We start from the raw sequence: 14592 nt of genomic DNA on the forward strand, positions 1-14592 counted from the left end.
GTAAGCAGTGGGCAGAATGTATTCCCAAGGAAGCTTTCAGAAAGTCCCCAAGATGCGGTTATCGAACCAGACAACTGCACTGTCTGGTAAGCTTTGAGCTAATAAAAAGGAGTAATTAAGAGCCAAGGGCACTGTACCTAAAGTTCATACACTTGCCTACATTTAGCTATTCATTGCATGGAAGAGAGTAACATGTAATAATGAACTCCCCCTTTTGTGTGAGTGATATACGCTTACATTCTAAACACCTCATTTATGTTTATCTATTTGTTACTTTTAGGGTTTATGCCTTAGCATGGAATTCCAAGTCAGCAAGATAATTAGGGTATGTTTGTTATTAATTATAAGATTATTACATCCTCATATACTCGTGTTATGTTATTTCTCTTATGAATGAGAATGATACAGAAAACTATGCTTGATGCGTACCATGTAAGTCTCAATTGCTCTTTTCACCTAACAATAGTAAATCAGATATAGTAAGTGCACTGTGATTTAAGTATATTGTGAAAGCAAAGTAGAAAATAATGATTAGATTTAGGGTACAAGTATTAACACTGTATGTGTGGTATACCCACATAAATTCTCTTGATCCCAGTCCTGTTGCCACTGTATTTCTTTTGAGCCCATTTTATGCTGCAGATTTAATAAACTGGTGGTAAGTGACATTAGAGGCTTGTAATAGCATACAGACAAGCAGGAGGCAATCAGGACTCATCATTCAGGTGGAATCACTGTTTGCTCCTGCTCTGAGCAAGGGCTAGTGAAGACAGGTGGACAGATATTCCCACCCATGCCCTTATCAGTTTGCCCATACTATCATTCACACAGGCCATTATCAGCTCTTCCCTCATCAGAGAAGCTTTATTTACTTTTGTTAGCTACAAACTGACACAGTCCTTTTATATAATTAGTCCTGATGATGACCCTGTTCTGCTGCTGGGTCAAAACGCATCAACATTTCAGCTTTATGGCCCAAACCCTCTACTCTATATTTTGAATAAGCGTTACTCACCTGGGCATCAATGCACCAAAACGCTAGCGGTAGCGGAAGTGACATCACACGCCACTTTCACTCAAGCACACATGCCTACACGTATACACACACATTCGCAGATACACACTCACTCTCATGTAAAGACTCCCACACGCAAGCACACACACAAGATGCATTTAAAATAATTGTTTTACTTACCTCGGCTGCCATGGAGAGTCATATTCCAGATAATCGTTCTCCTTTCTTCATTACGCTATTAGTATATAATATATTATTCACTATTAGTGTAATAAAAACATTGACAAAAAACATGGAAAGTGGAGACCCTACCGACGTCCATGAAGACGAGCTGCCCTTGCGTTCCTGGCACAGACTTTGCCAGCTCTGAGGCCAGGGGTTGCAAGGGTAGTGCCAGGGGTCACAAGGGTAGTGCCAGGGGTTGCAAGGGTAGTGCCAGGGGTCACAAGGGTAGCGCCAGGGGTCGTAAGGGTAGTGCCAGGTGTTGCAAGGAGTCGCAAAAGGCCAGACAGGGGTCGCTGCAGCGACCCCTGGTCACCCCAAAATGACATCCATGGTTATGCAGTCATTGGCTTTCCTCTCACATTTCTTGCGCAATAAATACCCGAATATCAACACTACATTTCTTTTATTGGTTTCACTTTGGAAATTCGACTTTGGATGCAATTTAAACAAGTCTGTTGTATTTGCTTTAAACGTTGTTTCCTGTGTAGTTGACAGGCATTTTCCTATACCAGTTTTCCTTCACAGGGTCCCCTGTTATTTTTATAGGTTGTTACCCCAGCGTTCTGTGTAATTACCTTTTTGTATTTCTATTCTTTTTTTGTTTTTCACAATACAAGCTTGCATCACAGTCAAAGATTTACTTGAACAGAAGTATGGTCGATCCCTAGTATATAAGAATGCAACTGCAATAAAGGGTTCTCCAACAGAGAGAGGGGAACTAAGAAATGATCACCTATAGCCGGAAAAGGGGAGAACAGAAACGGTGGGGAAGAAAGAAGGAAAGAGCGTAAGCAAGGGACCCTCCCCACCACCCCCTCCTCTGGAGCAGTCTCCATCCTTGAGCTAAATAAGATGCCTGAAACATGAACTAGGCGTAGGCCTAATGACGCCCAGTGTGTGATTAGAAAGAAAACGAGCATTTGCAATCCAATAGGTCTCGTATTTGCTCGAGTTAGAGCTATTGGCATTGTAAATGCATAACTGCACTTTTCTTGCCACATAAATTGGTCGACCCAGCTACATAATTTGGTCCCCTCTGCCACATAATTCCACTGGCCCTGCATATAAGTAAAGCACATCCATTTACTGCAGAGAGTCTTGCCATGATGAGCTTGAACATTTCTTAGATTGTGTTTAGTACTGTTTTCTTGTAATTTATTTTTAATATGGCTGATGTGTGAGGGACTGTTACTACATTTTCAGAGAAATGTTGTGGTTGTGTCATGGAGCATCTATAAAAAAAGTCTTTAAGACCAAAACAGGACGTCACCTTTGAGAAATGGGAGGGTGTCACAGAGGTGATTTGCAGTAATATTAGTGAGCTGCTGCTGTGTTACAAGTAGTGGAAACACGCATCACTATCCCTGAATGAATATTAGATGTACACACATTAAGAATTTGGACCTGGGTGCCCGTGCATTGTCAGTGACCTGACCTTAGGGGCGAGAAAGAGCTGGAACTGGATCATAAATTCAAAATATGTTTGGCCCAGGGCCCCCAAAATCCTTAAGATGCCCCAGGGAAGACTAGGGCAAAAGTATTATAAATCTGGTTGCACAAGTAGGGAAGTGGATTAGGCTGCAGTTGTCATAGCTGGGAGAGCATAGCTTATGAAGATGGTTCTTCTCCTGAAAAGAGTTCGCTAAAGAGTTTACAACAGATGTAGAGCTTTACATGGGGCAAAATTTAATCATGATGGCTGACATCTCCTCACTGCTGTTACTGAGAAGATGTTGGAACTGGATCCAGGGTAAACATTTTTAAGCGACTTCAAGCTTGGCATCTATGTGAATTCCTGGTGCTGGGTGACTTACGGCTTAAAATCTTATACAAAATCATAGAGGATATTTTGCAGTTTTATATAGCACAAACTCAACCAGCAGGCTTCGAATCACTTTACAGGAGCACCAACTATATTACAAAAGTGCAAATTCATTTTTTAGGGGACATGGGGAGATTAAGTGAATTGCCCAGAATCACAAGATGGTGAACCAGCGCTGATACTCTAACCTTGCTCCCCAGTTACAAAGGGAACAGCTTTGGCACTAGGCTACATTTGAGACATTTGTTGATGGAGAGTGTTAATTACAGTGGGAACGCTTTGGATAGCATGGACCCAAAAAAATAAGCATGTGAAATGTATTCAGGATGAACATGGTTACGTTAACACTTTTACACTTATAATTTTCTGGCTGAAAAAAACCTGCAACATTTACCGTTCTAATCTGTATGAAGCAGGAAAAGGGTGCAGTACCACAGGCTGTCCCTAGGTGTCCCTTTTGACCCATTTTGCCCACATAAGGTACTGCACCCTGCAAGCTTGAAATCAACACATCCTCAATGACTTCCGGGCGCCGTGCTGAAAAATGAATTGAAGCGCCCATTTTGTGAAAGGTTTTATGCTGTGCATTCAGGTTATGATGGAGGGGAGACAAGAATAATGTGGTGTTTGAAAAAAAAAAAAGTATGACTTTGCACTATAGAAAACACTCTCGTAGTAATGTAAAGCACTCTTCCAATTGAGTTTGGTCTACATGAAACTTCACGTCCTCAAAGCAAACACCGACAGAGAGTGCAAGATTAAGTAAAGCATGTGAAATGTAAGCAGGAACAACATGGTTATGTTAATGTTTTTATGCTTGTAATATGCTTACTGCTACATTTACTGTTGCAATGTGCACGAAGGAGGGAAAGGGTGAAGTAGCAGAGGCTGTCCCTATGTGTCTTGGGACCTCTCTTGGCTGCATAAGGTACTGCATCCTGCAATGTTCAATTCAACACATCCCAATAAGTTTTGGGTGCCACGCAGGGAAATGAAGCGCAGCGCCCGTTTTGATAAAAGTTTTACGCTGTGCATTCAGGTTATGAGGGAAGGGAGACAAGAGTAATATGTTGTTTGAAAATAAAAATAAGTATGAGGTCACTCTATTTGTAACTTCACATAGTGATGTAAAGTGATCCTCCTATCGAGTTTGCGATGTATGCGTAGTTATGTAAAGCGCTCTTCTGATCGAGTTTGTGCTATATAAAACTTCACTTCCTCATGTAAAGTGCTCAGACACCACAAAGAAACAGCGGGCTTGCCCAAAAAAAGTAAGAGGAAGAAACAACATGTGTCCACAGAGCACGAAGTGGCGAGGCAAAAGAAACAAATTGTGTGCCACACTAAGCTATATGGCGGATCATGCAATCATCCATGTAACAGGGCCAGTCTGCAAGGCGGGAACAAAGCAGCCTCAAGGCGGGACAAACGTGAAGCATTTTCCTATGAAATCAAAGGAATTTTCAAAGGCAGGCCAATGAACAAATTAAAGTGATGAGCGTGAGATGGGCGTGGTTAAAGCCCCGAATTAAGGGGAAGTGAAAAGACCAACGGGTGCTGCTGCACCTGCTGCAATGCCACATTGCTGTCGGCTTCATTACAAGCCGCCATCAATGTTAAGGCCCTGGTCATGTCAGGGCTCGTTGGTGGAAACGCTGTTTCCACCCGCCAGCCCTGTGGTGAACTCGTAATAGGGCCATCGGTGTTCTGGCCTCACTGGCGATCAAGTGGCAGTACGAGTTTGGCAGCCATAGTGATGTATTTTAGACTGGTAAGCTAGCAAGGCAATTAGGAGGCCCTTAAAGATGCTTTCGTGGTTGTCTCTGTCACCAGCATAGCCTTAAAGTTTGACCAATTTGTGTTGCCTTTTTTTAATTCAACATACATGTTTTGTAGTTGCAAGAGAAAATTACTTTAATGACTTACAAATGGAACTCAATAGTGAGGTGGAGGTGACAGTAGAAATCCTACTGCCTTAGATTTTTCAAATCTAAATGCAAAACAGGATGCTGAGCAGCCACTGGGAATTTGTTGAAGTAAGTAGGATGGGACACTGGAAATGATGAAGGGAAAATAACTGGCCGTCACCTGTTTCAACAATACATACTGGTACAAAGTTAGTAGTAAACATGCAACCAATAGAAATATTTGATTTATTTGCTCATAACCTTGAATAATCTTGAATATTCGTGTAACTGAAGTCCTAATAGTAAGCATGTCTGAGATACTGACATATATAGTCTCTTTGTAATCTGTGCACCTTTTGCCCTTTGTTCTTCCCTTTGTTTCTCCTGGTGCACTGGCCTATTTACCCTAATTTTCTATATTTTCCAGCACCTGAAATGCGCAAGGAAGTCATACTGAGGCGTATGATAAAAACAACAAAGAGGAAAGAAGGGAAATGTCAAGAGTGCACAAATAAACAGACATGGAGGGTAGCAGAATGTGTTAAAATGAGAACGATGTGGTGCCAAAGAGAAAGAGAGGGGGACAGAGAATAAGAGGGAGAGAATATTACATTAGCAACAAGAGTATCACTGAAATGTCTGGACAGAGAGGCCACTATTGCGGCAAGAGTTAAACAGAGAGAGTGAGATCGAGAAAAAGAGACAGAGAGAGAGAGCAAGGGAGAGAAAGATAAATAGAGAGAGAGGAACAGAAAGGAAGAGCTCTTACCAGGCGATCTGAAAGTCCAGTTTTCCTCGCTGTCAAAGTGGACATTTCCTGCCCTCTGGGGATCTCCCGGGAAAAAGGCATGAGCCACCATGCCCCCTGCCCCATCAAAGGGATAGCCATCCTGGTGCTCTGATTTGATGAACTCCACGGAGATATCTGGGCTGCGAGCCCCAACCTCATGGAAGGTCAAGGGAACCACCTCGCTCCACACCTTCAGTGCATAGTACATCAGCACTCGCATTGTTTCGCGGCTCAGCTGGGCATGGCGGGGGTATGTCTTTACCCTAAGGGTGAGACCAAGAAGGGTAAAAGGGACCAAAAAAAGTACTCTGATAAATATGAAGGTATGATTCTGGGCAAAAGAAACTGATCATATTAAAACCATTAACAATAAAGAATAACATGCCTATAGTCAGGAAGGAGGCAAAGTTGAAAGGCAGAAGAAAATGACACTTAGAAACTGGCGCATCGGCACACAGAGGTAGAAGAGAGGTGCTTGAAGGGAAAATGCACTAAGTAGAAATTATGAAAAGGGTTAGAAAAGGGGATGACAGCTCTACTAGGTGAGTCACCTACTTCCATGATAAATTCTTCTTGGTCCATGCGGAACCAACACTTCTTCCTGCTCTCACGACACCTGAGCGCCTTATGCGGGCCTTCTCCTCTGGTATGGCAGCGTGCAGGTCGGGCAACGAGCAGCGAGGCATCCGGATCAATGCTAGCGTGGCATCATCTGTGTTTAAGAGAGAAGTGAGGAGGATCTTACTCAAGCTTCTGCTGTGTGCACCACACCTCTCAAGTGTATCTGAGTTGCTTAATTAAACCCCTCATTTGTGCTACTCTCACTACCCCAAAATATTTGTCAGTACACCATATTAACTGTAGCAATATAATGCAGACTGGAATACAGCTGTTTTTGTATGTAAATTACAGTCCAAAATTCTGAGGCCCTCGCTCAGAATTGTCTAATCTCACCTTGAACCTCCAGCTCCATCAAGCCCCTTCCCAGCTACACATGTCTTCAGCCCCACAGATAAGTTGTATCCTGCTATCTGCTGATTCATGGTATCTATTGCAAAATCACAACTTTGTGTAATATTTTGTGAAAGATTCTTAGTTTATAACCCTTCCTACGGTGTGGCACATTACCTGGTAGTTTGTCTAAAATTCTTTAAATTCATAAACAAACCATGATAGTTTGACTGTCTACCAACTAAGATAAACTGTCAGCATAACTGCATCTGGTCTAGAATGTCAACATACACCCAACTTGTGCTAAAAGTTAGTACACCTGCCAACTGTGCTAGGTTTCAGCATAATTCTTCCCTGAACCATACTGCCAGCATACTTTGCAACCATTCCAGAATGGTACGATGCCTCCCAGCTGTGCCAGAGTGTCATCATACAACCTACCTCAACCACAGATTCAGTAAACTTTCTAACTTTGCCCGAGTGGCAGCATGCCTCATAACTGTGTCCCAGAATTAGAACTGATGCATACTTTTTTAGCTGTGATAGTATGTCTGCAACTCTGATATAGTAATAATTATAGCAGCTGCACAGCAGTTGTCTAATTAGATGAAAGGATTGACTGCCACCTAGCCAGTATTCTTCAGTGGCTTCTCCTTCTGAGCCAGAGTCTCAATTGATTGTCAATCCTTAATTGCATACAGTTTGCATACCTGCTATTCCCGTCTCATTGATTCCAGCAAACCGTTGCATGCTGCGGATGGCCCCTGCGACCGCCTCCCAGGTCTGGAGCTTCCCAGTTGCTGGATCCGGTGGGGGCAAGTAACCGTAGCGTGTAAGCCAATCCTGGGTAAAAATGAAGGGGAGAAAGAGAACAGGGTGGTGAGACCCATGATCAGTATTTTTCCACTCAACCACCGAACAAAACTGTCTTCCAGACTGAGAAGAATCATCAATAGATACAGACCTAGACTGTGGAACGTGATTTCTACACAAGTGCAGATTTCTTTTTAAATATTTTTTTTTTAATCCAATGCTCTGCTGGGTTAGGAATCACACCAAGTAGTGTTACCCCTGAATACATTCCTCTACATAACCCAATCTCCACCCTGAAACGTATTATCGACAGACTTAACATCATTACCCAGGAGCTTGCTACCTTGAGATCTAATTTCTACCTCAATACATTGCTCCATCTTACACCTTTGCAGACTCTAAAAACCATTCTCCAGCATCTATGCTCCTAAACAGCTGATATGCCTGTCTCCAATCTTCTAAAGATCTCACTGACCTCAAAGACTCCTTCTCCTGCAAGCAGCGCTGCCCTGGGGATTATGACCCCCCTACCGCCAGCCTGTTTCTGGCGGTTTGCACCGCCAGGAAGAGGCTAGCGGTAAGGGGTGTCCTGGGGCCCCTGGGGGCCCCTGCACTGCCCATGCCACTGGCATGGGCAGTGCAGGGGCCCCCTAACAGGGCCCCGGCCAGCTTTTCACTGTCTGCATAGCAGACAGTGAAAAGCGCGACGGGTGCAACTGCACCCGTCGCACGGCCGCAACACCGCCGGCTCCATTAGGAGGCGGCTCCTATGTTGCGGCCTCATTCCTGCTGGGCCGGCGGGCGCAAACTTGGTTTGCGCCCGCCGGCCCAGCGGGAATGTCATAATGGGGGCCGGGTGAGTGCGGCCGCATTGGCGGCCGCACGGCGGTTACCACCGCCCGCCAAGGTCGTAATGACCCTCTGAATCTTTTCAGACGTTTTGGTCAGCCTACGTTTTTCATGTATGTTTATAACTTTATTTTACACATCATTTATGTGACATTGATTTTGGGATAGTAATAAAGCTTTGAAACTTTGTTCAGTTTCCAGTTTTGATTTAGTGTTGAATTGCTTGAATGATCTTGACTACTGATTCCATCACTAAGTCCAAAGGTTCAGTCGAAGTCTGAGGGTGAGAATTTGTGATGTTGTCTCACCCTAGTGCTTGCGGTTTCTGAACCCAAGGTGGGAAGAAGACCTCCGCGGCTGCTCCAGCAAATGCTCATTTTACCTTATATACCCTCATGTTACAACGTTCTATTGTCTATCCAGCCCTGTATTCTACTTAGCTATTTTTGACTTTTGTCTGAACAGCACACTGAAACCTTATTGGGTGCAGTTCATGCTACATAGGACAGTACACAATACACACATGAATATGTCGCCTACATGCAGTACTGTAGCCACAAGGAGACATTTGAGGGCTAAACCATCCCATATTAACCCTCCCACTCCCTCACCCCACAATGACCCAGGCAGCTGTCACAGAAAACTCAGTGGCCTAGAATGCAGGTAGCTCAGGGAAAAGGCTTAAGGCCCCCCTGATCCCACTCCCCGTCATTGGAACCCCCTTTGAAAGGGTGGGCATCGACATCATTGGTCCCTTGGACCCCAAAACCGCCCAAGGCAACAGGTTTATCCTGGTTTTGGTGGACCATGCCACCCGCTATCCAGAGGCAATCCCTCTAAGAACAATGACTGCACCGGTGGTGACCAGAGCTCTGATGGGGATATTTACCAGTGTGGGGTTCCCAACGGAGGTTGTGTCTGACAGAGGCACAAACTTCATGTCAGCGCACATGAAGTCCATGTGGGATGAGTGTGGGGTAACCTACTGCTTACCATCCTCAAACCAATGGGCTTGTTGAGAGATTCAACAAGACCCTGAAAGGCATGATCACTGGCCTACCTAAGGCCATGAGGTGTAAGTGGGACGTCCTCTTGCCATGCTTTCTCTTTGCTTATAGGGAGGTGCCCCAGAAAGGGGTGGGGTTCAGCCCCTTTGAACTTCTCTACGGTAACCCTGTCAGGAGACCACTAAGCATAGTAAAGGAGGGATGGGAGAAAGCTCCCAAGAAACCTCCCCAGGATGTGGTCAGTTACATGCTGGCCCTCCACAACCAGACACAGCACTTCTGGAAACTTGCCAAGAGCAACTTCGAGGCCAGTCAAGAGGTGATGAAGGAGTGGTATGACTGGAAGGCCACTCTGGTAGAATTCTCACCTGGAGACAAAGTATGGGTGATGGAGCCAGTAGAGGCTAGAGCTCTCCAGGACCGCTGGACTGGCCCATTTGAAGTCAAGGAGCGAAAGGGGAGGCTACTTACCTAGTGGACCTCAAGGCCCCTAAACACCCCCTAAGGGTTCTCCACCACAACAGACTGAAGCCTCATTTTTAGAGGTCTGAAGTCAGCATGCTCCTGGTGACAGATGAGGCATAGATGAGGAGAGCGAGCCTCTCCCCGACCTCCTCTCTGCCAAGGAAGGTGATGGGTCAGTGGAGGGTGTTGATCTCGCTGACTCCCTGACTGTAGATCAGAGGGGAGGCTGCTACGAGTTGTTGGAGCAGTTCTCTTCCATGTTCTCCCTCAGTCTTGTCTCACACACTTGTGTCCCCACAACATTGACAAAGGAGACAGTCCACCTGTAAAGAATAAAATTTACAGGGTGTCAGACAAAGTGAGGTCCAGCATCAAGGATGAAGTTTCCAAGATGCTGGCTATTGGGTTGACAGAGAAGTCCAGTAGTCCCTGGTCCAGCACAGTGGTGTTGGTTTCCAAGGCTGCTGCTCCTGGTGCCAACCCAGAACTTAGGTTCTGCGTGGACTACCAGGGTCTCAACTCTGTAACAAAGAAACATACTCATCCCATTCCTGAGCTGATGAAAAGGCTAGGCGCTCCCATGTTCCTCAGTACCTTTGACCTCACGTCAGGGTACTGGCAGATCGCCTTGACTAAAGGGGCTCAAGATAGATCCACTTTTCTACTCCTGAGGGCCATTACCAGTTCAGAGTAATGCCCTAAGGATTGAAAAATGTCCCGCTACCTTCTAACAGTTGGTTAACACGGTCCTACCTGGCAAGGATGCCTTCTGCGGAGCCTACCTAGATGACATTGCCGTCTATAGTTCCAGTTGGGAGGAACACCTGCTCTACCTCAAGGAGTTGCTTCAGGCCCTGCAACAGGCAGGCCTGACCATCAAGGCCAGTAAGTGCCAGATTGGGCAGGGTTCTGTGGTGTACTTGGGAAACTTAGTAGGTGGTGGAAAGGTGCAGCCCCTCCAGGCCAAGATTGAAACTATCAAGGACAGGCAACCACCTAGAACCCAAACAGAGGTGAGAACCTTCTTAGGCCTCACTGGATATTACCCCAGATTTGTTAAGGGATATGGCACCTTAGTAGCCCCCTTAACAGAACAGACGAACAAGAAACAACCTAGGTTGGTGAATTGGACAGAGGCTTGACAGAAAACCTTTGAGTTCCTGAAGGAAGCCATGTGCACGGCCCCCGTGCTCAAGGCACGTGACTACTCCCAGGAATTTATTGTGCAGACGGACGTTTCAGAGCATGGCATAGGGGTGGTTCTAGCACAGCTAAATGAGGAGGGCCTAGACCAACCAGTTGTCTTTATTAGCACATGACTATTACCACAGGAACAGAGGTGGAGTGCTATTGAGAGAGAAGCATTTGCTTTGGTCTGGGCACTGAAGAAGCTGAGACCATACCTATTTGGGACTCACATCCAGGTTCAGACAGACCACAGGCCCCTCAGATGGCTCATGCAGGTGAGGGGCGAAAATCCTAAAAACTTGAGGTGGTCTATTTCCCTACAGGGGATGGACTTTACGGTGGAGCATTGCCCGGGGATTTACCACACCAATGCTGATGGTCTCTCCAGATACTTCCGCCTTAGCAATGAGAGTTCCCCGGAGGTTAGGCAGCTCTCCCCACTTTCAGCTGGGGGGGACACGTTAGACCTGACAGCCTTAGGGTGGTCACCCTTAACTTTTTGCCTGCCTCCTTCCATTTTTTGGACACTGTTTTTGCTGGTTTTAAGATTTTACGCACTTTACCACTGCTAACCAGTGCTAAAGTGCATATGCTCTCTCCCTGAAAACATGGTGACATTGGTTCCTACCCAATTGGCTTGTTTAATTTACTTGTAAGTCTTCAGTAAAGTGCACTACATGTGCCCAGGGCCTGTAGATTAAATGCTACTAGTAGGCCTGCAGCACTGATTGTGCCACCCACATACGTAGCCCCTTAACCATACCTCAGGCCTGCCATTGCAAGGCCTATGTGTGCAGTTTCACTGCCAATTTGACTTGGCATTTAAAAGTGCTTGCCAAGCCTTAAACTCCCCTTTTTCTACATATGAGTCACCCCTAAGGTAGGCCCTAGGTAACCCATAGGGCAGGGTACTCAGTAGGCAGGACATATACCTGAGTGGTTTATATGTCGTGGTAGTGTAGAACTCCTAAATTCGTTTTACACTGCTGTGATGCCTGCTCCTTTCATAGGCTAACATTAGGGCTACCCTCATATACCGTTTGAGTGGTAGATTCTGATCTGAAAGGAGTAACAAGGTCATTTTTAGTATGGCCAGAAGGGTAAAACAAAATCCTGCTGACTGGTGAAGTTGGATTTAATATTACTATTTTAGAAATGCCACTTTTAGAAAGTGAGTATTTCTCTGCACTTAAATCCTTTTGTGCCTTACAATCCACGACTGGCTGGGCTTAGTTGACAGCACCCTTTTCCATTCACTCAGACAACCACAAACACAGGATGCTCAGTCACACCTGCACACATCTGCATACTGAATGGGTCTTCCTGGGCTGGGAGGGTGGAGGGCCTGATACTTACATTTGAAAGGACAGTGTACTGCCCTCACACAATGGACTGCCAAACCCCCTACTGGGGACCCTGGCAGGCAGGATGGAACTGAAAGGGGACCTGGTGCACTTCTAAGCCACTCTTTGAAGTTTCCTCCATTTCAATGGCACATTTAGGTATTTAAACAGGGCCTCTGACCCTACCAACTCAGACACTTCTGGACAAGATACCACTGGTGAAGAAACTCTGAACCATAACCTGCAAGAGGAACTGCCTGGCTGCCCAAAGGACTCACCTGTCTGCTTTTCTGCAAAGGACTGCTGCCTTGCTGTTGCCCTGCTGCCTTGCTGCCCTCTGGCTCTGATGAGAAGTGCTCTCCAAGGGCTTGGATAGAGCTTGCCTCCTGTTTCTTGAAGGGCCAAAAAGACTTCACCCTGCAAAGAACTCCTTGTGCGGTGAAAATTTGATGCACAGCCTGCCAGAAACAATGCACAGCCTGCATTGCGGTGAGAAAACCACCACAAGCTGAACAGGAACGACGCAGCCTGGATCCCCGAGAGGAGATCAACGCAGCACCAGAGTTGCGACCGAAACTTCGATGCACAGCCCACTGGATCGATGCATAGCCGAGCCGGAACAACGCAGCCTGCCTTCTGCGAGACGAATCGATGCAGCGCCTGTAGTGCGACTGAAATTTCCCAGTATCACCCACCAGATCAACGCAGCTCCTGTGATTTCGTCCTGCGTGCCCAGGATTTCTCTGCATCATCCCCGGGGCATCCAAATACCCTGCAACCCAAAAAGGATTCAAGTCTTTGTGACGGAAATCAACGCAAGGCCCTGACTGCGTGGAAAAATATCGGCGCATCGTCTGTGTGCGCCTGGAGAAACCGACGCACACCTCCACGTTTTCCACACATCGCCTCCTCTGCGGCCCCTTGCGGATAATTTAGATGCAAACCAGATACTTTATGCTTGCTAGAGACACTTATTGCTTTTTAAGAACGTAAGACTCTTTTTACCATTCTCTAAAGTGATATTTCAACGTCTACTTATCAAATCTTCATCGTTTTGACCTGCATTTAACCAGATATAAACACTGTGTGGTGTATTTTTGTGGTGTTATACGGTGTTATTGCATGATTTATTGCACAAATACTTTATACGTTGCCTTCTAAGTTAAGCCTGACTGCTCAGTGTCAAGCTACCAGAAGGTGGGCACAGGATAATTTGGATTGTGTGTGACTTACCCTGACTAAAGTGAGGGTCCTTGCTTGGACAGGGTGTAACCTGACTGCCAACCAAAGACCCCATTTCTAACAAGGCCGAAATATTTGTTTGAGTTGCTTCCACTTCTTCAAACCGAGACAGAATAAATAAAGTGGTCAGAGACCTACAAAACCTTAACTAAACTAACTAGCACCTACTAACCCACTAATAACCTAACAATAAACCTAACAACCTATTGTTAACTGTAACCAATGTTATTATTTCTCTTCTCTTCTTCAATGACTGGTACTGTACCTCTATAACGACTTTGAACCTCCTCTGGTTAAACCGGATGTTTTATAATTGCCTTCAACCCAATGACGGATTTTTTGCAATGTTTCAAATTTAACAAATCTAATATTGGCATTAATTAATATTGATACCAGCCTTAAATTGATAATAATATCATACAAATCTATTGTCATCCAGTGGGTACTTAGCTGTTGTCCAATTGCTATTGAAATTGCGTTTTGACCCACAGGTTGGACAATCCGAAAATCACTAACGTTTGCCTGGACTACCTGCAATACAGTAACCCTGCTGCACTCGACTGACTCACTTCGATATGTGTTGGATCTATGTTGAGAATATGCTGACATTATATGAACATTATGCTGGTACTAGGTTGATAATATGTTGGTTCTAGGTAGACACCTTACTCAAGATATGGCAGTTCGAACAGTGATCCTCCCCCCTGACCCCCAGCGCCTTGAGACCCTCACAGTTGAGTAGCGCGCTCTATAAATTTTTTTGATTGATTGATTGATTGATTGACTGACTGATAACTCGTTGAAACTAAGTTAGCTCTACGTTGACACTATGTTAGCACTGTAATGACAGTAAGTGGAGAATTTACTGTAAACTGTACATTGAGTACCATTTTTCACAAGTCTAACTGTTGATGTAAAAAGTTAACTCAGCAGAAATAATGACACGTCACCAACTAACACCCATCCCACAAATAA

General features: G+C 45.2%; 1 protein-coding gene across 5 annotated transcripts in view; it reads right to left on the reverse strand.

Moving 5' to 3' along the window:
- The window catches only part of LOC138287423 (matrix metalloproteinase-17-like), a 109238-nt gene that overhangs the window by 75289 nt on the left and 19357 nt on the right, over positions 1–14592 (reverse strand). For all 5 annotated transcript variants that reach the window (XM_069227844.1, XM_069227841.1, XM_069227840.1 and 2 more), the window contains exons 3-5: positions 7421–7553; positions 6315–6471; positions 5739–6022 (exon numbers count right to left, since the gene is read on the reverse strand). In XM_069227844.1, coding sequence (XP_069083945.1) covers positions 5739–6022; positions 6315–6471; positions 7421–7553 — 574 coding nt within the window. The remainder of the gene's footprint in view (positions 1–5738; positions 6023–6314; positions 6472–7420; positions 7554–14592) is intronic.

Source organism: Pleurodeles waltl, chromosome 4_1 (genome assembly GCF_031143425.1).
Source record: "Pleurodeles waltl isolate 20211129_DDA chromosome 4_1, aPleWal1.hap1.20221129, whole genome shotgun sequence".
In the NCBI taxonomy this organism is placed as follows: Eukaryota; Metazoa; Chordata; class Amphibia; order Caudata; family Salamandridae; genus Pleurodeles; species Pleurodeles waltl.